The 23146-nt window shown below is 36.8% G+C and overlaps 2 protein-coding genes across 19 annotated transcripts; one reads left to right on the top strand and one right to left on the bottom strand.

Moving 5' to 3' along the window:
• Positions 1 to 27: 27 nt before the first annotated feature.
• Positions 28 to 7555, bottom strand: 5ptasei (inositol polyphosphate-5-phosphatase A). 6 transcript variants are annotated; one of them, XM_072010880.1, is made up of 12 exons: positions 7414 to 7555; positions 6708 to 6749; positions 6531 to 6631; positions 5882 to 5969; positions 5717 to 5780; positions 5412 to 5632; positions 5204 to 5344; positions 4957 to 5118; positions 4671 to 4856; positions 4519 to 4584; positions 2211 to 3795; positions 28 to 206 (listed from the first exon to the last, which is right to left on the bottom strand). In XM_072010880.1, the coding sequence occupies exons 1-12, from the start codon at positions 7474 to 7476 to the stop codon at positions 28 to 30; spliced, it is 2898 nt and encodes a 965-aa protein (XP_071866981.1). In that variant the 5' UTR covers positions 7477 to 7555. The 6 variants fall into 6 exon arrangements, with proteins under 6 accessions (XP_071866981.1, XP_071866978.1, XP_071866979.1 ...); XM_072010877.1 differs by having other exon boundaries at positions 3759 to 3795; XM_072010878.1 differs by lacking the exon at positions 2211 to 3795 and adding an exon at positions 4350 to 4390 and having other exon boundaries at positions 89 to 206.
• On the top strand, positions 163 to 22737 carry Scgalpha (sarcoglycan alpha). Of its 13 annotated transcripts, XM_072010892.1 has the most exons (12): positions 7915 to 7999; positions 9370 to 9991; positions 10827 to 10961; positions 12359 to 12498; positions 12882 to 13057; positions 13166 to 13267; positions 17846 to 18020; positions 18097 to 18344; positions 21132 to 21203; positions 21621 to 21761; positions 22065 to 22133; positions 22208 to 22737. In XM_072010892.1, the coding sequence occupies exons 2-12, from the start codon at positions 9964 to 9966 to the stop codon at positions 22230 to 22232; spliced, it is 1311 nt and encodes a 436-aa protein (XP_071866993.1). In that variant the 5' UTR covers positions 7915 to 7999; positions 9370 to 9963; the 3' UTR covers positions 22233 to 22737. The 13 variants fall into 13 exon arrangements, with proteins under 13 accessions (XP_071866996.1, XP_071866987.1, XP_071866984.1 ...); XM_072010883.1 differs by lacking the exon at positions 7915 to 7999 and adding an exon at positions 196 to 276 and having other exon boundaries at positions 12882 to 13267; XM_072010890.1 differs by having other exon boundaries at positions 9370 to 9718; positions 12882 to 13267.
• Positions 22738 to 23146: the final 409 nt, after the last annotated feature.

Below are 23146 nucleotides of genomic sequence, written 5' to 3'. Positions count from 1 at the left end.
AACCGTATACGAATAATAAATTCAATATCAGACGGTCGTTTCTCGAAAAATCTTAACCGAGTCTGCGTGTTTAATGTGAATATATCTCGTGATGGTAGTCGCGCCGTTGTTATTGTTGTTGCTGTGGTTGTCGTTATTATTGTTGAATATCTCACGACTGCTCAAGCTGGACATCGTACCCGATTCGGACGTCTCGTTCATCACGTCTGCAGCCAAGAATCAATCATTGACCAACTGTTTCGGAATCTTAGTAGAGCAGATGAAGGTAGTACATGTGTACGTATATCTCTTATACATTTTTCTAATTGCTATAAAATATTAGTTGCATATGATATATCTCTTTCGTGGAAAAAAGTTCAAGTATTAGTTCAAAACTTTTTGTTTGAGTTTAACGGTTTATTTAAAAAGAAAACTTCAAACTTACAGAGCCTCGTGAAGTTAGCTCCGGAAAAAGCAAATGGCGGGAGGTCATAATAATTCAAACAGGTTAATTTCTGTCACGGTTCTTCCTATTGTTAAGTAATTACTGTTTCAGATTAGAAATTTTAAAAGTTTCTTCTTGATTTTACTTCGATCTGCTCTACCATATAAAATAAGGTATTAAGGGTGCATTACGGTGCAACGTGCAAATAACAGTAACACGTAATCACGTAAATCAAAGGATATAAATAAAAAAGCAACTGTTGTTTGTATTAAAAATAAATTTATATTTACAAGCGAGGAGAAAATAATAATTACTAATAAAACGTTTTATAAGTCGTAAGCACAATGGGACCGAAAACAAATGCGTGATAAATCGATTGTTCGAATCTGCGATATTTATTACGATCAGATTCAAAATGTGGTCTGGAATTTATTTTGCAAAATAAACGTTATAAATTATCTTTTACTAAGTACCTATGAGCGTAACGTTTTGAATTCTTGTAGAAGGAAAGAATAAACGGCCATTAGTATTGCAACACTGTTTCTCGTATTATGTACAGTTTCTTTTTCGGCAAGACACGGAACAGATACCTTTATTTGTATGAAAATTATTTTACGGTTAAACAGTATCGACTTGAATTGGCTTGAACCTTCCATGGAAACGTTAAGAACCTCATTGTCATTTTTTTACAAAATTGTACTTGTAGATATTGCCACAAAGAAAACTACTTGTAACTTGTAACGAAACTTGTATATAAGAAATTAGGAAAGATAGCATTAAATGATCACGTACAACGTAAAAACATATGACTAACAATTTTACCGTATAAGTTAATATCTTCCTTTCTATTAACTAAAACGAAACTAACTTTGGCAGTCGAGTCCAAATAATGGACTACGTGCGTGTCGCGTCTACACGTACGTTTCTAATATTCTATAATATAGGACACAGTAAATTTGGCAAGGGTTACAATGCACATAGAAGCACACGTGTTCTTGTACGCTGAAAATGCTGTGAATGGAATTCTTGCGATAGCAATAGAACGTAAACGTGAACAAAGAGATAAAATCGAGACGGTCGAAAATTAAGTCATTGTAACAAAAAAATATTGTAACAAAAGATTACGAAAAATTACAAGATAATAATTTTCTCGAATGATGCCCGATACATACTTGACTGGAAAACTTATTTAATAAATTAATAACGAAATGGGACAACGTAATCGTTAGGGATTTTTACGTATCTATTACATATACTGGTAACACTGCTTAACAGATCGTACGTTGACACAGTCATCTGGATATTCCGACTCATTAAAACTCTACATCATATAACGTAACATATCACTACGTAACAATGATATACTGCTTATTCAACTGCGCATCTAGAATATGAAAATTTATAGTACGTAACTATATCGTTTGAATATACGCTAAAAAGATAGTTGTTGACGTGATACGATATTAGAGTATCATGCTCATGCAGAAGACACTTTGAACATGAAAACGTCTTGCAACATGCATGTACAATAGAAAATCGATGTTATCTGATAGAGCGTCAGCAACATATTTTAAGTGTTCAAAAATATAGCTTTTTCCTTGCTTCTTATTTCTTATCTCTTATGAAGTAAATCTTAATAATTGATTTCTTCGACTTCGTTCTTGCGATAGTTTCTTATTCCGAGGAAACCGAGAATCATGACTACAATATACGAAGGCTAAATAAGGAACATGTGTGAAGATTTGGCGTTTTCACAATATAACGCAGCAACACTTTTGACACTTACTTTCCTTCCCAATGATGTTGTCCTTATAATTTTCTATATCAGAGTTACATGCTTTGAGTTTGAGTTTAATGTCCTCTGTATTATCATTGCTACTTTGATTTTGTATAAAATCACTTCTTGTAATTTGTTGTGAAATTATCATTTCACACTTGCTACAACATCTTGATATTTCTGTTTGCTTGCTACTTGCATCAAAATCTTCTACATTTGTACATACATTTGTCTCGTTACACTTGTTCTGTTTTGATTTTATGTTCTCTGCCTCTATATTCTGCAATTTGTCTTCTGTTTCACTCCTATGGTGAACTGTCCTTTGTTCTGTTTTTGCAATAACTTGTAATACTTCAGAAGTTCGTTCATCTGCTAAAGTCGTCTCTGAAATTATACTTCTACTTTTAATACTTGTCTTATCAACTAGTGCATCATCCGTGAGTGCACGTTGATTTTTACTATTATTATCCTCCGTGCTCTCTAATGTATTTATAATTTGATTTAAGCATTTCTCTCTATTTTCAAGCATTCGTTCCTCGCTCATTTTATTCATCTTACCGTCAGTATTAAAGAGATTTGTACTAACCACCATTGCACAAGAATTCTTGTCTGGTTTCGTTATTAGCTCACTTATGTTTTGCAAATAAACGCTCTCGTTCATTCCTATTTTCTTCGTACTTAAGCTCAGTCTGTTGCTCTCATCGTCTGTTTTATCGCAAAATTCATCCGACTTTCCTGAACTGAACGCCTCGCCGCTCAAGCTCTTTGTTCGGTCGTCCGAGTAAGTGCTTAGTTTCTTATCCGAATAATCGCTATACTTGTCGTCGTGTAAGTACACGGAACTCTCGTTTGATTCGAAGTTACTAGCATTTATTATTGATATCCTTGGTATAATCAGATCGGAAGGCAAACCCTCAACACCGTTTGGCGGAGTTGAATCCAAGGACGATCGTTTGATGAAATCTCCAAATGAATGATATCCTTGTTGTCCTTTGCTCTGAACCCATGCTTCGGTTAAAACATGCGATCTCTGCCAGGACAGGTCGCTGTTACATCTGTTTGTCCTTACAGACCATACGTTTTTACACTCCTCAGCATTGGGCCACGAATGTAAGCAGCAGTCGCTAGGGCTTCTTTTGATATCAGTTGTATCTTGATCCGCGTCCATCGCCTCTTGTTTTTTGTTCCGAACGATCAGTTCTAACTTGGATTTTAAGAGAGCAGGCGACACAGCTGTGTCTAAACGTCTGGCAAAGTTCGACGTCTGTACAAACTGTGCCATGGACACGTTGTTCATGTTATCTATGTCTACATCTGGGAGTTCACCCGTAGCTGATATTATAGCATTTGGACTCGGACTGTCCATGCTATCTGGGGTGTAAGGATCATGCTTAATGGGTGCTGCGTGCAACAGATTAGTCGAACGGTCCGTGTAATTAACCTGTCCACTAGCGCAACTACTGTAATCAGGCAACATGGATAACAATTCCACATAATTGCTTGGCACTCGAAAGCAAAACTCAGGTGCACTCGACAAGCTGCAGCAGTTTATCATACCTTCGTCCACGATGAGATTAGCCCTCAAGTAGACTGGCTGCAAACGGGAAAAAATGGACGATCCTTATGTAATATCGTGCATCTCTATGAAGAAATGGAGAGGGATATTCTTCGTATGGTAGGACTCTATAAAAAGTCTAACTAACATTAATGTAATTCAGGGAAACGATATGGTAACAAAGTACTTTTGATACGATACTATAGAAACATGGTGCTAAACGTTTGGTAAAGTTCACTGAAAAGTATTTCACGTTGGCTACAAAAATGGGTATCAAACTCTTTTCAATCTTATGCATGATCTTTCGAACGAAATTTCATAGTATCAGGGTATTATAGCGATAGAATGCATACCTGTGATGACCACACAAAATATACTTAACTCTTTCTGATGGTAACGTGTTTAAAATGCTATATACAATTATGAAATTGGAAATCGTTAAATAAGTGATTTTCAAAAGTGTTACTATACTGAAACGAACTACACTGACAAGCCTCTATGTAGTCATAAATAGAGGAATGAAATATCAGTAGAAGTAGAGGATATATGGAAAAACCAAGATAAAAACAGGCAGACAGTTGATAGATAGGTACCTTAGTGCTTAGAGATTCATTCGAAACTCCAGAAAAACAGGCTGCACCATAATTAAAAGAATGAATCATCAGAATAATAACTAGGAAGTGTGTAAATATATTCACCCAGCATAGTAATTAAAAGAACTAGTACCTTTCTTCTTACATTAGAAAAAAAAGACTCTCTCACCTTATGATCGCCCATACAAGTTGTTGGCCCTATTATTCCATATTCCATGGCATCCGGCGATGATATCTGAAAAATAATAGTAATCGCGTTGCATAAAAGACTATTTTTCTGAAAGATACGCGTTTAGAAAAAATATAAATAGTATTTCGTACATCTTGGACTAGCATTTTAGCGGTAGGACTCAGCAGAACACGATCACACCAAGCCGGTACTCTTGTTTGCATATAATTTGATCCTTCATTGATATCTTCCTCAAATGGGTAACTGGGTACAAATTTAATCGGAAATTCAAATAATCTTCCATCAAAGTCTTCCAGCTCTCTGTCATATTCACGTAGCTACATAAATATTGGTAATTTCATTATGGTCTTCCTAATCGTCAATGCAATATTATAAGTAACGTTATACAACGTAAAGTTCAAACAACGAATTACTTACCCATTGTCCACTATTTTGCACAAAAACATTCTGATGCTCGTAATAAGAAAATTCTTTTTTCCCTAATGTTAATATGAGATCATCGTCTTTATTATGAAACTGCAGCTTCGAAATACTTCCTTTGTTTGATAACCTTCTTTCTTGAGTATCTTCTGTAAGTTTCTGTGTAAAAGTAAGAGTACAGATTATTTTTATTCCTTTGTACTTCTACAAGAACAACATCATTGTCGAATTTTCTCGTACTTACTTTGATTACACCGGCTGTGTCCGTTCTAAAATTAAAGTCTCCAAATAAAAAGTATGGTACATTTGAATATTTATCATTATGAAACCTATCTAATGTATGCTCGAGCGCTCTTCTACGCGTCTTGCTGTATACAGATGGAAACTGAAAATATATTATCAGAATAGGTAAATCATAAAGTTATCTCATAATACAAGGTAAAATCACTTACTGTTTCCATAGCAATGAAATTACTGGCATCATGAAATAAATGTATGTTTATGAGATCAAAAACTGTTCCACTAATACTCCATCGTGTTCTCAGAAATCCTTTTCTGGACCATTTACATTCTGGAAAGAATTCCTGAGGGAACTTTGCTTTTTCTTTGGTCGTGACTGCTTCTATATTACCAGAATGAATCTCCTTTCCATCCACTGGTATAAAAGTACATTCTAAAATTATAATAATAACTTGAGTTACTTTAATTTGCTCAGGCAATATAAGTATCAGTAATATTAATCTATCAATCATTGTACCTTGGAAGTCCCATAATAAAACTTCTTTCAAAGATTCATGCACAAAGTACAAATTTCCAAGGGCCTGAAAAATTTTAATATTAACATAATTATGTATAATTACTACTAAGAACTATATACAATAATATATATTTTATAAATACATATTTTTTGTATTTTACCTACCGTAAAATGTTCAGCAGACGAATAATCTTCATCCAAGAATACCCTAATTTTGTCAAACAGCCTTAATTCCTCCGATGACATTAGTAACCTGCAACAAATAGCTATATTAAACTAAATTAAGCTTTACAAGAAACGCAGAGATCTCTCCATCCTGAACTTTTCATAGTAGCTTAAAGATCTGTTATATTTTCAAACACTTTTTTTACATTGCTCCCCTATGAATATCATTCGATAAATTCATCTTTTGAAGTAGCTCACTCAACCATAGAGTAACGCGTGATCATCTATTTTTATCCCTTTCTGCCACTTATGCGTTAAATCATTCAATATCGTGATCAGGAAAACCTATCAGTCTTGGTATAATTTTTAAAAGGCATACCTCCTACTACATTTTACTCCATACATCATACTCCATAAATATTTCATATATAAACCAAGCAATAATATTTAAACAAATATTATCGCATAGACTATCAACTGTTATCTCATTAATCTGATTAAAGAGATCAGTCAATGGAAGCCTTCCAAGAAGCTTTACTTTAACAAGATTTTCTGGAATATCTTTAACATCCTTAATACAATATATGTAATCATTGCTGACTGTGCAGTAGACAAAGCTCTAAAAATACAAAAAGAGATAACAAATTACCTAACAAAGTCTTCCACCTGCCTGGTGCTGTGCTCATAATTTTTTCCACCTACTTCTTGGCAGTGCAGTGCAATAAATTTTGGATCCAGCCTCAGTATAGTCTGAAAAGCATTCTCCGTGAATGTAAATACCCGTTATATTTACGCAATGACAACGCATGTTATCTGTAATACTTACAGATAAAAATTCTTCCGTCCAAATTTTCAACATCATGCTAGGCTGTAAAAAGGACACACTTTCGTAATCTCGATCAAAATTTCAATCAAACAAAGAGATGCTTATCATTTATCAATAAAAAAGATCGAAAGAAATTTAAAAACATATCTTCATTCATATATCGCTTGTATATATGCGCAGAAGATCAACTTCAAATCTTAAGCAAAAATCCATGTAGGGCTAATGTCATCGTTCTTATTATCGCTTAATGGAAAAGCGTAATTCGGTTCGATCTAAATTCACGCGACTAACAAGAATCTACTATTATGGAAAGTCGTTGATAATATCAACGCGATTCTGCGCGCGTTAGCATTACAATTAATACGTGCGGGATTGCGGACAAGATCGTGAAGTTTTACGAAGCGAGAAAAACAAGAGGGAAAACTGATGAATGAAGGAAGAGTAATTGTAAATAGCGAATAGGAATTAGCAGTGTATTATCATCTATTATCGTAGCGTCGTACGAAAAACGCGCGAAGCAGCTAACTTTGAACAGGCAAAAAAAAAGACTGGAAAAAGAAAGAAAAGACGATGGAGGAAGGAGAGAAGCAGGCCGTGGCGCGTTTGAAGGTAAATCGCGGGGCACGATTGATCGATCGTTCAGGGTCGGTGGAACGGCGGAGAGGAACGCGAGAAAGGAGAATGCGAAAAAGTCCGGGAAACTCACCTCCTCGAAGATACTGCCGACGTTTGCAGTGACCAATAAGACAGGAACGCCGTTACCCGCCATTCTTCAATGTGTCAAGAAGGGAAAGTTTTGAATAAAGCTTCGCTGTTGTTCTTGAAGAGAAAGAAGACGGATATCGGGTGGCGTAGGACGATCACGAGGAGAACGTAAACGTCGTAAAATAGATGTAAGATCGATGCAAATGACTGTCAAAAAGGGATCGACACACGAGTCGAACACACTGCACTGCTTCGAGAGAGTGTCGCGAGACCGTCGAGCACGTCGACTTTGGGTTTCCCGTTGACACGAGCACTCTGATCGAGTAGTTAGGTTCGAAAAGAAGTCACCCCCGGCCAGGAAAGGTCCGCGTGTCCGGAGGAATCAACCCCTGTGCCGAGGAGTGGCCACGGTTTCGCGCCGTGCACCGGTCGCATCAAACCTCGCACTGCAAATACACATTATTAATCGAATAACGCGAGGCTCGTTCGCGCACCAGAGGGAAAAGTTGTGTGTGCGGTAAATATATCCCTCTATCGGCCAGAGCGAAACCACGCCTACTGTAGACGTCAATAGGCAGTGCCGTAACGTAAGTCACAAACGTAAACGCTGCGCCAGTGGAGACGCCGGGCCCCGACGTCTAAGCGACGCAACCACGTTACTATTTCTTCGTCTGCACTTCCGCGATTCACTCTTGGTCTTCCCGTTCGTCAACACGCTGCTCTACGCTATGTTAAGTCTAATGCAGATTGAGAAACAGTTATCCATAAACATGTGTAGTATCAACCCACATGCGTTGAAAAATCCACAAAAAAGTGCATGTACATTGTGCCTGGCGATATCGTCCGATCGTCAGCAGGCAATGTACATACATATTAAGCTTAACCATGAGTATTGAGACATTGATACTTGGTATAGATCAAATGCTATTCGGTATAATAATTTATTATAAATGCCTTATAATAAATTAAAATATTAAGTTAAGTAAAATTTATTAGGTTTTCCCAACGAATGTAACCAGTAGGTGTCCTAATACTAGCAATCTGTCAGTCTGGATTAATTCTACACCATATAACGCCTACGCTTATAAGAAATCACTCTTCCCTTTAGAAGCTTTCGAGAAACTGGTCGAACCTCGACGTGATTCCGGATCTCCGATCTCGTGAATCCGCCTGATCTAGATTACACGCAGATCGAGCAACCGGTTTATTCGAATATTTCCTCACGATTTAACCGGAAGAAATTCCGTCATTCTCACGTATGATAGTATTTTTCCCTCAAGTGGTCTATTGATTCTTTAATGGAGAGAACCGTGATCTTCGTTTCGCACGGTAGAATAAACGATTGATTACAATCAAGCGATTACCGAATTAATCCGTGATCGAAAGCTTTGAAGAAATAAATGATGTATAATTAGTCGAAACCAATCGGCGCGAGTTCCGTGCGATCGATAAATTTGTAATTGTTTCGCTTCGTTTTCTGACAGTCCTTTTCTATGTGGTACGCGTGTTGAGTTATCGAGAATTGCTAAAAGCGTCGCGATAATCAACGGGACGGAAGTTCAGATAAGGGTACGCGTGCGCGCGACTCGATACTGTAAGCTGTGAACGTCGCTGGAAACCTGTAATTCTATGATATCGCGCAGCTGGAAAGTCCCATTTCATTTACTCAAGCTTCTTAACATTATCATGCAACAAATATAAAACTTTGGAAAGCGTGGTATATTTCAAGAAACTCGCAGTAAGAAAATAAACAAAAAAACCGGGGGAAAAATCCGAGAGTTTGTGAGAGTGAAACGCAAAGCGATGCGCATACGACTCGTACGCTCCTGAGAACGATTGTCGAAAACGATGTTCCAGCTGCGCATGAGAAGGGCGAAACGCACGCGCTCTTATGCTCCGTTTACGCTTACACCTTTTATTTTTTATTTTTTTCTTCTCAATTTTCTTTTCTTTTTAGGGAACTCGAATGCTGTTCGAATGCATGGATAGAACAGAGAATCGACGTCGGAAGACGAATCGAGGCGCGTTCGTCGGATCAACGAAGCGTGTGCGTTTAACTACAAAGAAGGAACAAAGTCAGGAGAACGGAGAAAGAGGAGACATTCAGTTAATTACCGCTCGGTGTGTGGTGTTCCCAGCAATTATCATACGAACACAGAGTTAGAACAAACGCAGTGTGTCGCAGCGTACGATTCGGTTTTCGACCTGACGCTGCACTTGCATCGCGTTAACCTGCTCGTCGACAGTGCGTGACGCCCGCTCCGCTAGAGTATCAACACCGCGAGGCGGCAGCCAGTTTACGTCCCGTAAGCCGATCCGCCGCGCCGTCAGCGTGCTCCCCTCTTGTAAGATTCTTGCGATTCGTTTGTTGTCCACGGCCAGACCACGAAATTATCACGTCTATTTTCATCGCGAACGTCCGCGTCTCCCGAATCGACCAATTGTCGATAACGGGCACGATATTCTCGAGAAACCGAAATCTCTGCTTTCCACGTTCTGCCTTTGAAAATTCATTGGATGTTGGGAAGAGAGAGGAACACAGAGAGGATCGATGACACCATCGACGACCACAATTGCGCGTGATTATGAGAAAGATTGAGGGGTGGAAGGGGTTGTGGAATTCAGAGAATCGAGTATCGATATTTGATTTGACTGTCCATTGGTTGTTAACACGGTTAACGCGGTATCTGACACTGGTGATCGATAAAAGATTTTCCGTTCACGTGGTGTCACACACCGATGATCGTCGTGTAGAGTATAAGAGGGCTGAGAATCATACTAGCGTAAGTCAAGGTTTTGAAAATTTGAATGTACGTAGTCACATACAGCGACCCACAAAAGTATTTGAACGCTTATAGAAATCTTTCAACAATATGAGATGAGTTGCGAAAAAAATAATAGAACACGCAGATATATATTTGCTCTATTTATTGTTACGAGCTTGTAAAACTTTAATCTAAAACAATATGATCTGAGTGAATGGAAAGTCAATCGAAATCGGTTTTGCGTTAGTGTTAATCCACTGAGAGTCAGCTTTACATTAATGCAATATTTCATGTGTAATTTCCTCTTAGTCGTTTAACATTAGCGAATTCTATCGAATTCATGTCGTGACTATGAAAAATAATTCCAAGAATTGCCTCGATATTTATTTCATTACATTCTTCCATTAGGTCCTAGAATTCTATGAAGTTTGAAGAAATTCAAGTATTTTATGACGCTATGATGAACTATATATATATTTTTTCTTATCAAAGAACTTCTTCTTATACCTCTGATTTACAATGGTCTTCTGTAACACGTCTATTATTATTATTATTTCACAAAACAACAACTTCATTTACACGTAACTTTCACGCATTGCGTGGTCCTTAATGGGTTAATAAGCGGGTGTCGTTTATTGTCACTTTTCAGATACGGCCATGGTCATGTTATCGTTCGTAGTAGCGTTGTCGTTGATGACGACCTTCGCGAACGCCGAGAGCATCTTAATGACAGAGGTGTTCGTCATTCCGATCGGACCGGAGACTTTCGACTGGAGCGGCGACGGTAAGAAGGTTACTCGATCGCGAACAATGACACCAATGAGAGTTTGCATAGCGTTTATATTGCGCTGTTACGGTTACGCGCAGGAACCGTGAAACGACGAGCATACAGAAATAACCGGCTCGAAGAGGGCCAAGCGAACAGAAAGCAGTTTTCGGTCGTACACCCGTTAACTTGGTTCATCAGCTGGAAGTTAACGCGCGTCATTCGTGTCTTGTTTCGAATAGCAATCGAATCACGGCCTCAGAAACACCGAATATCGTGTTATGACCTCACAGCTGACGTTGTCACGTGTGTATCGGTACTTTTTAGCGCGACGTCATCGGAGAATTGCGACCTGTACGAAGCACACCAAGACGGAGACGAAATTTAGTGGCTCAAGACATCCCTTGATTTATCAGTGAAAATTATTAAATCTTTCTAAGATACAAGTAAGAAAGAAGGACTTCAAAATGTTGAAGCTTAACCATAGTGAACTGTTAGCAAATTATGAGCATAAAAAGACGATTTTAATATATAATAAGAGAAAAACATGTCGACATTTATTTAATTCTTTATTAAAATCACAAAAGAAACTTTATTCCATCAGCTCAAGAAGATAGTTGTAATGTATCATGATAAATAAAGAATGTATCTGATGAAAGCCATCCCAGGCCATCAGAAATAATAGAGCTTTTCAAAGAACAATATAAAAGTAGTACAAAGAGTGAAAGATAGTAGGTCATAATTTGTTTAAAAAATCGGGCTATTGTATATCTAATGCAAATGGATATACAATATGTATATATTGCATAAGATACATAATGAGATTCACAATGAATTCAGAAAGTTTTTGATAATAATCCATTAAAATATTTAGCTCTAAAACGTTGCGAAAATAATTAAACTTTGGAACTAAAAGAATCTTAAAACTACATTCTCAGAACCACATTAATAAGTTTGATGATTAAATTTATTGGGAAATCGGAATCTATAAATTAAAGATGCCTCCAGACAGTGAATAATATTGTGAATATTTCAAAGTTGTCAATGTCATTATAATATTAAGAATATTGTATTGACAATATTCTTAAACATATTGATCCTTTTAAAGAACTTTGAAATATTGACAAATATTGGTAGCCTGAGGACATCCTAATGAGTCATTATTTTACTAAATTGCCGAATTTAGTAAATTTCTTTTGTGGTCCATTTTTATGATTCACCATTTAGTCATATTATTCATAAGAATCGAAGTGCTTTCCGCGTCCCTTCCCAGAAAGTGCTATTTGTCCGATCGAGGATGAGCACATCGTGCGCGTGATTACTCGGAATCGAATTATTCAGAGGCTATGAAAGCAGAGTAGGCACTTTAACCCACAGATATTTCCGAATGACTAACAATTCGTTCCTCGTTTCAGCACGAACCGACCAGTTTTCGTATCAGCCCTCGTTGCTAAATGCGCCTGATCTTCCTTCCTGGATTCATTACACGTACAGCAAAAGGGATCATCACGGCTTCTTGTACGGTGTCGCACCCAAGGATAGCAAATGCTTCCAGGTGATTCATCACGGAGAAATGTCAGACACGTGTTTCAAACTTTCGCTGTTATTCAACCTTGTTACCTTCAAATTTAATATACTTTTCTTTTATCGGAATTTGCGCCTAATTTTATTACTAATCGTTGTCTGAATGAGTTGATTTCAATTTGAGTAAGAATTTATTCAGATAAAAATTGATTTATGTTATATCAGGTGCATCACACGAAGTAAGACTATTGAGTGTGAAATATGTTTTTAAGCTTCATTGTTCAATCGTTGTCGCATGAACCTGTCCTTTTATCTTATCCCTGTTAGCTTATCCTAGATAAATATTTAGTCGAAGAAATTCTATATACCTGTGGCAGTAAAAGTATAATAGAAAGTATTACCGATGATTTTCAGCTGGAGATCGTAGGTCTGAACAAACACACGTACGAAACCAGATATAAGGTTCTGGATATGAACGTCCTTGAAAAGGAAAACCTGACCAAGTACGAGGTCCATTTAAAGATCGATAATTTAAACGTGGAGGACATGTTCGACCGCAATAGAACCGAAGAGCTTCTCGATATATTTAGGTTTGTCGATAAAACTCAAGGAAAGACGAACCTCGGTACTATACTATTTCCAATATGTTCTATGAAGCGCCTGATCAAGCTTTCCCTTTCCTTTCTTTTTATTTACAGAAAGAGATTATGGAAAAACGCGATGGACTTGTATGTGACTTTTCTAGCGTCCGCCGTCGAACTCGGCGCTCGTTTGCCTCTGAAACCGAGCGAAGGTGAAGGGTGAGTTTTCTTTGAAAATCGAACAATTTTCGATGAAGGAGAAGCTAAAGCCAGATGCAGACGAACGGTTTTTCCTCGCGCATTTCTGCAGCGAGCATGCAGCATTAGTTATTATATATGTAGTAAATCGCGGATTTCTATGGAAATTCATATCTTTGAGAATATAACTAAAATGATCCTTGGTGGAAAATTTATTTTACCTGTTAAGTATTATATTATAAGAAGCATTATACTTTGAATATTTTATATATTTTACAGTAAAAGCTCTTAATTTATTTTTTATATTTATCTCATTGCAGTGATATCAAAGTGCCCTTAAATGATAGGAAATTCAATATACTTTGATCTAATTACTTAACAATGTGCCAATATTTTTCCTAACTACTGTATATATTTTTCTACGATATCAGAAATTTAAAAAAACGATTATTTACAAACTGTCATAGATTCGTCATTTATTTTAAAGACACGTATCTTTCAAGGTAATAAAAATTGTCCTCGTGTATGTTAGCCACCAAGTGACATCAAAGTCAGGGAATTAATAAAAAATAGACTTGTAATGTTTTCTCTGTGGCCTTTGAATACTGAACCGCGACTTTTATTTTCACTAATACTAATACGAAATGCATGTATTTCTCTATATAATCCAGTGGACTGTTGGAACTCGCTCGTCTGCATCAAGCCGAATTGTAAGGTTTCGTCACGAAACGTTTACGCGATTACGTTACCGTCGCCATCATGATGATTATCGAACAAGTCAATGGGATTCAGCGTGCTCGCTTCGATATCGCTGACGTATAATCGCCCGATCAACGGAAAACAACATTGTGACGCGCGTCCCACACATCCTCCGATTTTTTTTCAAATGGGTAATTGCCACTTCCTTTGCCACTGCATATCGTTCAATGTTGTTATCGTGACGGCAAACATTATGCTCGATCCAAGGAAAATCTTCTATAGTCTGCCGCTATGAAAAATGCACGCGTCATTAGAGATACTCATCTATGGTAGCATTTGAAAGACCGTCCCATCAGATATTCGCATTTTCAGTAGGCTATTGCATAACGACTTCAAATTGCAACTGATTTTGTTTGGCCAGTGCAATTCGTTTCATGATCTTTTGTCGTAAATACATACACTTCCATACATAAGTATTAGAACACTTGTAGATCTCATAAAAAAACATGATAATTCATTCAAATTATTAGAGAGACATGTGTTCGTGCAAGATTCAGTATAGAAAAAATCTGTCCAAGTTATTTGTAAGAGAATTATAGGAAAATAATGCATTAATGGCCATAATCCATTAATTCTAAATTTTATTACGTCATTAAAATCCGACGTCGTGTTAGCACAACGTTTCATTTGCAATGTCCTTTCAGTCAATTTACATAATATATTTCTGTTTTTTGATATCATAAAAAGACATTTCAAGGATTTGATGAATATTTTCTTTTTTTATCGCTGCCCTTTGTATACTGGTTCTTTTACACAACTTTACACTGGAAAAAATTGTTTATGACGTTTAGTAAGCGTTTATAGCCTTGTGATAAACTGTATCTTTTTTGAAATATTTGTCCATTTCTGATTTCTGTAACAAGTTTCAAAATCTGAATCTATATACACAACAATAATGTCTCACACGCATGGTGTTCGAATATTGATGCGAGTTACTATACGTGGAAAACTAAACGAGCTCGTTCGTTTGAATTAAAACGCGAATTGCGAAGAAGCGCCTTATCGCTATGACAATCGGTGATGATTTCCAAGAAATTTACATGTCACTGTCATCGTTTCTTTATTCTTTTCATCTTCTCGTTAAATCCTAATTATCTTGCACGTTGTCGCAAATAAATAACAACTGCTACTTGCTTCGTTGTAAAATAATCATTTATTTATTTCTAATCAATTACTCGAGTAACCGCTAAGCCTCTATCGCTTCTCGTTCATTGCGGTATCATTTCCGTATTTTTATCTCACGCAAACAAAGAGATTTTTGGTCATAATCGCGAGGCTACGTGCAATTATCCAAGGGACAACTTCCTACAACGTGTTAAAGGAAGTGGATGATATTTGTAAGATGTAATGTAAACATCAACTTAATTTTACGCTAAAAATACGCTAGTAACTTTTGAAATTAATATTTTTGACGTGAATATTTCTAAGAGAAAGACAGTTCTGACGGTAAATAATAAAAACTATTCTGCTGGTAAATAAGATATTTAATAATTTTAAAGTAACTCTTATATGAGGAACAAAAAGTGCGATGTGTCATACCTTCTCCGCGTGCTCTTCGTTGGATTTCGTTCATTTACCTCATACTGAGAAACATCTGAGTGAAATGGAAAGAAATGTTTGTCAGCTGGTCGGCTGATCTGTATTTCTATATAGCTATCAGCGTATTTCCAGCGTATTTTAAATTGAAAGATAAGCCTGGAACGAAATTTTTCTACATAAACTCTCTTCATTGTCTTAATGTTCAGAATCACACCTTATAAATAATTTTCTTTCAACAGCTCGTACACGTGACGCATCAAGATTCTCATAATATATCAGGAAACACTTACAAATCTTCAAATCGCATTCGAAGCTCGTGGAAGTGGAAAATGAATCGAGTTGGTTAATTGGGATTGCATCATAGATTCAACGTTGCATTTCGTCGATTCCCTGAAGCAGCCAGTCACTTACAAAACGTGTCCTTCCCGCGCTGCCAATCACTCGATCACTCGCTTATTCAATAACAGTACATACACACGTATACACATTTATGAAAGAACATACGGATAAACGAACGTGGTTGGTGGAGGCTACGAAACGGCGTAGATTAATCGCGCGAGTTTAATGTTGTATCAGCTGTATACCCGTTTAAGTAGGTTGGTAACGTAAGTGCGCCGCGACATCGTTAGCGCGCTCGCTCGAGCTAACTGAATGGCTTCCGGCCTGCTTACTGCTCTCCTCCATCGTACTCTCAACCTTAGCTTAGACGTCAACCGCGCCATGCCTCTCGCTGCATAATGCAGCAATGCACCGCGGTGAAAGTTCGTCATTGACATCCTTCCTGTAAGAGAATTATGTAAACGGATGCAGTCAAAGAATCATTCTGTATCATTCTATCGTGTTTTGTAAAATACGAGCGCATCTTGTCACGCGTCGTGCGTCGAGGCTGAAGAATCTAGTGCGAGTAGTTTTTATTAGATTGTTCCATGTGAAGACCACAGGAGAGAAACACACAAGTTCACGCTACTTCACAAAATTAACTCTTTGCGGTCGGCATATTTTTCCGCTGGTACTACCAACTATCGAAGCACGTTTATAGTAATACCTATATTAAATATTTCGAAACATTGTTGATTTTTGAGATGCTGTAACTTCTTCGAGAAAGATCGTACAACAGTCTATCTGAACTCGTTTCAGTCGACCGGATTCTTTTCGAACGCTCGTTTATATTAGATAGCACGATGTAAGTTCGTGCACGGTTACGTGCCGTACAAGGGAAAAGAGAACATTTTCGAGAAAATCCTTCCTATAATATGTGACGTAAAGTAGTTGTAAACGATGATTCGATAAAATAGTTGGCAAAGAAAAATCTTTGTTTCTTTGAATCCGTTAGCTTTCATCGATCGCGAGACAGCCGAACAACAATTCATGGAAAATAGTCTTAACTTAAATAGTAAACAAGAAATTTGATCTTGATTAAAAGCGTATTGCAGTGTCTTGGGGATCATCGGCCGATTGCGATGTATGGAAATTACTGCTGTCAGCAGGCGGGACTATCCCCGACTTTTGACCGAGATAACGGATAACGGGAAGCTATGCATAGCCAGGAAAGTCGTGACGCAATTTGAAACGCTAAGTGTACGACGTGTCGTGGAACACGTACACAAACCTCACAGGTGGTTAACCGGGGAAATGTAAAAAGACTTAAAATCATCTTTGACGTCATGTAGTCGCAGTGCATTACGATTACAGTGGATATGTGTTCTGATGACCTGTCGTTCTGACGAATGTGTCAGAGTAATCAAATAATCTAATTTACGAAAGTATTTGGACATTTATTGTACATGAGTTCTGTGTATGTGTCGTATGTGTTATATAAAACATTTTAATATTTCATTAGCACTGTAACAAGACACGATTATATCAATAAGATTTGGAGCCAATCTGACAATGTACATATGTTATGAGCTGTCCAAAAACCACATTGATCAAGTCTATAAATTGAAAAGTACAGAAAACTGACGATGTTAATTAAAATACTAAACTTCCCTTGGAATTTACTATCTTCTAATTATTTTCCCTGAAATAAATGAATTTGTGTAAATAGCAAGTTATCTTATTCCTTGAGAATTAAACATTAATCACGTACCTGATGTAAAATCATTACGGTAGTAAAATTAAGAAATTAACAGAAAGTACAATTCATTGTAAGTTTAAGACCGATAGACACAACGAAAGTAACAAATCTTTGCTTGTGGACGCTATGTCGAGCTAAAAGCATCCAGACACAGACGTCTGACGCTCATAGGAAATCCCATTTCAACCTACAATAAAACGTGTACTCTTTTCTTCTCTTGTTAGAGTCGTCATAAGGCTAGGAAGCTCAATGCCATTCTCGCAAGAGCTGAACGAACTCCAAGAAGAAGTGAAACCTCTATGGAAATTACCGTTTTGTCCTCGAGATTTCAAGAGGACCAGCGTCGAGCGGCTTTTCAGAGAGGCGGAATTTGCGTTGGATTGGTGCTCGTTCAGACTGGTAAGCTTCGTTTATTGTAATTGAACAACTCACGTGACGCGTCAGAAATTCATGAGATGACGAACGTGTGTCTCAGGTCGAACAGGAGCAGCATAATTTGCAGCACGAAAGCGCTAGACGAGGACCGAGCATGAACGTATTGGATTTACCAGCGTCTGGTATTTCCGAGCACACGGAGTGGCGTTGGGCCAGGTCAACCAAAGCTAATATTCCCACGAGAAGTTACTTCGAAGAAATTGCAACCACGATCTTCGTCCCGGCGATCCTGCTCCTTGTATTGGCCGCTTTATTGAGCACGGTGCTGTGCCTCGACAGAGAAAAAATGTAAGATCTTCTCATTGTTGAAAATGATAAGAAAATTTGGACCGCAACAAGTATAAGAACTAAAAAATATTCTTTAGACGAGTACGAAAATAAATTTCTTATTTAGGAATGAATAAATCATTCAGATAAGGAGATACGGGAAAGAGGTGGTTAGGATTACCGGTTTTTCCCGTGAACTCTACATTCGAAATCTGGATAGTCAAGTGCTCGATATTCATGCTCTTTAGTTTTTGGCGAGATCGATGGAAACGCGGGCTGTAAATCGGAGGAATGTCTGCTGAAATATTTGTAATTCTATACGAAGCACGTGCTCGAGGAATAAGTTCCGACGTATAGTTGTGCGAGCAAAGAGCATAAGTGGTAGGGGCGCCAAGAGCAGTTAGAGGGGGCTGCTACTACGACTGGTTTCATTCATAAACAGCTACGATATCTGGTCAAGTAGTAACGTGCTGGACGGTACGATCGAAAATACGGCCACGACGAATCGTGTGCCCGATAAGCACGAACCACGCGTGTACATTCGTATATTCCGTAAGTATCGTTTCTTATACACGGAGATCAACCGATCAAATATATTTGTATAGCTATGTCAATTATTCCACCAATCATTAGTTACATTTTACTTTAGATCCAAAAGTCAAAGGATAAAAAGTGAAAGAGACAGGGGAATTTTCAATGGAAGTGTACGCGAATATTTGCGCAACTGGTTCGATAAATAAGGAGAATTCGCGCGAGCCAGCGTTAACGAGATGTTTTTAAACAGAAAGAAACAAGCGATTTTTCGCTGGAGCGTGCACGTTGTAGCAGCAACGAGTATAAATAGAAAAAGGTTCAGTATATCGCGACCCGTGCTTCGTGGCGTACATCGATTATTATGTACACAGTTCACTTATCGTTGAAGTATACCAATGGCGCGTATCGTTGCTCCAACGAGCTCTCAGCCACGGTTAATCATTGTATGTCAAGCCACGGAATCATTCGGGGCAAAAAGAACACACGTACTTGGTACGTGATGTGCGTCGCTAATACAATAAAAGCGAGCAAGCTATATACATAGCAGGCTTGGACAAATTCTATTTGAAATGAAGATGAAAAATAACGTTTAATCGTTTCAACTATGTACTTTAGAGACTTCAGGGAAAGTAAGTTTTCTGTTGACGCATTGTTGTCGGGACACGTTTTCTCCGATTTGGCCTTGTCAGTACCCGACCATGTAGCGTTAAGATCGAACAAATCATTTTCAAATAATTTTCCAGCGATAGAAACTTACCTTTCTGCAATGGCGTTCCACTTTCCGGTTCGTTTTTCTTCGACATGTAAAAACTGTCCCTTACGAAGAATTCTTTCGACATAACGAAGAACTTTGAATATATCGCACTGATTCTATTTTCATGAGGAAGTCACAACGGACCTATTTTGCTCCAATTACGAGTATCGTGTGTTCTTAGATAAAGGGATGTGTTGCGCGGGTAAGTGATAGCACAAAAAAAGAAAGAGAGAAGGAGATCGTTTCTTACGCGACATCTACCATCTACCCGTGACGCAACGGAATTACTCGTTAAATCAGCTTTCATCGACCAGGAAATCGTCGACTAGATTGTTGTTAATTAGTTGCGCATCGCCTCGTTTAGCGGTGCGTTGACGACACTTCCGTTCGAAACTGAACGTGCTAATAGGCGAAAATCTAACGCCATAAAGACACAAACTAACGGGATCTATTTATAAGCGGATGACCCTGACGATCGCGTCACCGATTATTCGCGCTTCTTGCTGCAATTGCTCTTTACCTATGACCTTTACTCGGCTGAATTTAGGTTTGGTAAAATACATTTCACGCACTTCATGTCCAATTGTATATCGTAGTTTCGAAATTCCTAATGGCCACGCGATGATAAGGCAAATGGTCAATCAGACTCGGAAAATGATGAAACGATGTATTCTTAGCAATCGATTATTGTTAAAATTGCTAACCGTTCGCAATTATTATACTGCAGAAATTTACACAAGTTGATACTTTAATGAACGCAACTGATGCAAGTCTCATACAAAGTGATCTGAAGTAATTTGAAACCCCTTTATTTATGGAAATCATCTTTAGTTGAAGAGATCGCAGCAATAAAAAGGTAAATCTAATCATTAAATTGCATTTATTGAAAGAGAAAAGCTCTCAGTTGGTTCTCGTTGGTTTACTTAAATTAGTAAAAAGTGAAACTGCCTCCTTATTACATGCAACAGTCTCTTTAATTGATAACAAACGTGGCTTTGTTGAGGATTACCATTCTTCGTTCCACTTCTGATATATCTTTTGTTGTGTCGAGATATTGTCGTAAAAAATATCGTGCCTGGAATTGTAAAACATCTAAGCTGCATATTAGTATTCAAGGGTGTCGCAGATTGCAGCTAGTGATCCACGCGCGTGATCAAGGTAATTGCCATCAAACTACAGATAATGCGGGTTATGTGAAAGCAGTAATAGGACATGCACGTCATCGTAGATATGACTCACAAAAAAATGCTCCGATAATCTGTGGAGTTTACTGAAAACGAACGTTAAATCAATTGGTTCGATGTCTACACGATTTTCATAGATCGCTGAAAAGCGTTCCTTCTCTTCTCTCAATATCCTGCACCCCTTCATATCGATATTAGGTATTGAGTTGTAGCTTAAATTTATTTTGTTCTTATATTTATTATATGAGCGGAGAAAACGTGACGAAATGTACGATAGCAAATAAAGTAAAATTTGTTAGAATTTTCCAGTAAACAGAACGTTAAATTTTTTTATAGGCACGATCCTGAGTCAGAACAATATTTTTACGAATTGTTTAACATCTTTCTTGGCAAAAAACAAAGAACCAGGTATCTCTACCTCAATTTCAGAAGGTCGATTCATACTAATGAATTCATACTAATGAACTTATCAGTCTTATAAAATTTCTTAGTAGCGCTTGTAAACTATTTTCTAAAATAGTATTATCCTTAACATGGCATACTTTAATAATCCATACTAACAGCTTATTCTTAACAACTGTTCATTAAAATCGTATTATCTTCAATAAAAGATACTTTTTGATCTGCTCTAACAATTTCAAATACTCGACGTAACTATTAATTAAAGTTGTAGTAGTTTGCACAAAGTATACTTTTATGACTCATGCTAACAATCTCAAATATCTATATTAAACGCGCGTTTTCTTGATCTCATAACGCAGTATAAGAGTATATTAAAAACTCATTTAATGGATAAGTGAAACATTCCTCTTGTTTTCTTTGCAGCGAAAAAAGGGAAACTTCGACGGGGGAAGGAGTTAGCAACAACATACAAATGGTCCAGTACGCTGCCATCGAAAGGGGTACCTTAAAATCGCTTTCTGCTCAACCATCCAGCCCTAATGATTCCTTGATACCAAGCCCTAGGTACTCGTTCATAATTTAAAATAAGAAATATAGTGTCATGCGAGATAGATTTTTCATTGTATGTTTCAAAAGCAATATCTAAAAGAATTTTTTAACTAATATTGCCTATAAACGCACGACGAGTAAAAGAAAATGATACATTAAATAAGCATTATTATATGGTTATGTAATATTAGTTAAAATTCTTTGAAATATTGCTTTTGGAATAAAAAGGAAAAGTCTATTTGGCTGGTAACTCACATTTTAAGGATGCTCTTATATGTTAGCCCCAAATCCTATCTTAAAATGGATATATATTTCCAGGATTTCCAACGAACGTTGCAATCCATACATTCGACCAAATCCACCACCTTATACTGGACCAAGTAATTTGTAAATATCGAATGCTTACTTTGATTCTTATTGATATTGATATATGTATATATATAATTATATTAATTTTTCAGAGCGGGAATTCGGGCAGATTTCTGACTACACGAGGAGCCAGCAAAAACGTGGTTTTGCTGAATTAATAACAATTTACAATCGTGACTACGAGGAGAATCGCAAAATCATTGAAACTGGCTCCGTATTATCTGTTGCTTCGTAATTTGATATGGGTAACATATATTACATATATTGGTTTAAAATTGCGTATATTTGATAAATTGCACAAAATTACGATAGTAACGACATATCTTCTATTATACAAAGAAATCTCACTATTAGTATGGCACTAATTAGTACATATGTAAACTTAATATTTATTTATGAAAAAGTAATGTATATATATATATATATATATATATTTAATATTTATATTCAAAGTTTTAGCTAGTTTTCATGATAGTTATCTTAAGTATAACGGTACTACAAACAATGTTAATTGATAAAACATTTTTATTAACATTTATATTTTATTTAATAACCCAGTCACGGAACTACGATATGTACTTTAATTCAAAATTTTCCATAAAATAAAAAGAATTTGCGAAAATTCATGTATTTCATTTACATACATTATGCTCCTATATAAAGTTTCTATGTAGCTGAAAATTTCAAGCAAGCTTCGTAACAATAAGATCTAAAAATTCCAGGAAAATAGCGTCAAAATCCAAAATTTATAAAATGGAAAGAAAAAATACGGTATTTTATTAGATTAGAAAAGCAATATGCAGATTTTTAATTATTTAAAAATAAATTATAAAAATCTTTTTAAAAACCTATTACGTTATTAGATAATATAAATACTTAATGATATTTCGATAATAAAATATAGATACATAAAATATATTAAAATGCAATATAATAACCAGCTATGGGAGCTTGGTAATATATAGAGGCAACTAATTGTTCTGACTCTTTAACCATAGCTAGTAAACAGAGTATTGAATACTTCATTAAAT

This window comes from Bombus fervidus, chromosome 9 (assembly GCF_041682495.2).
Source record: "Bombus fervidus isolate BK054 chromosome 9, iyBomFerv1, whole genome shotgun sequence".
Lineage (NCBI taxonomy): Eukaryota > Metazoa > Arthropoda > Insecta > Hymenoptera > Apidae > Bombus > Bombus fervidus.
This window is presented reverse-complemented; position numbering and strand designations above follow the sequence as displayed.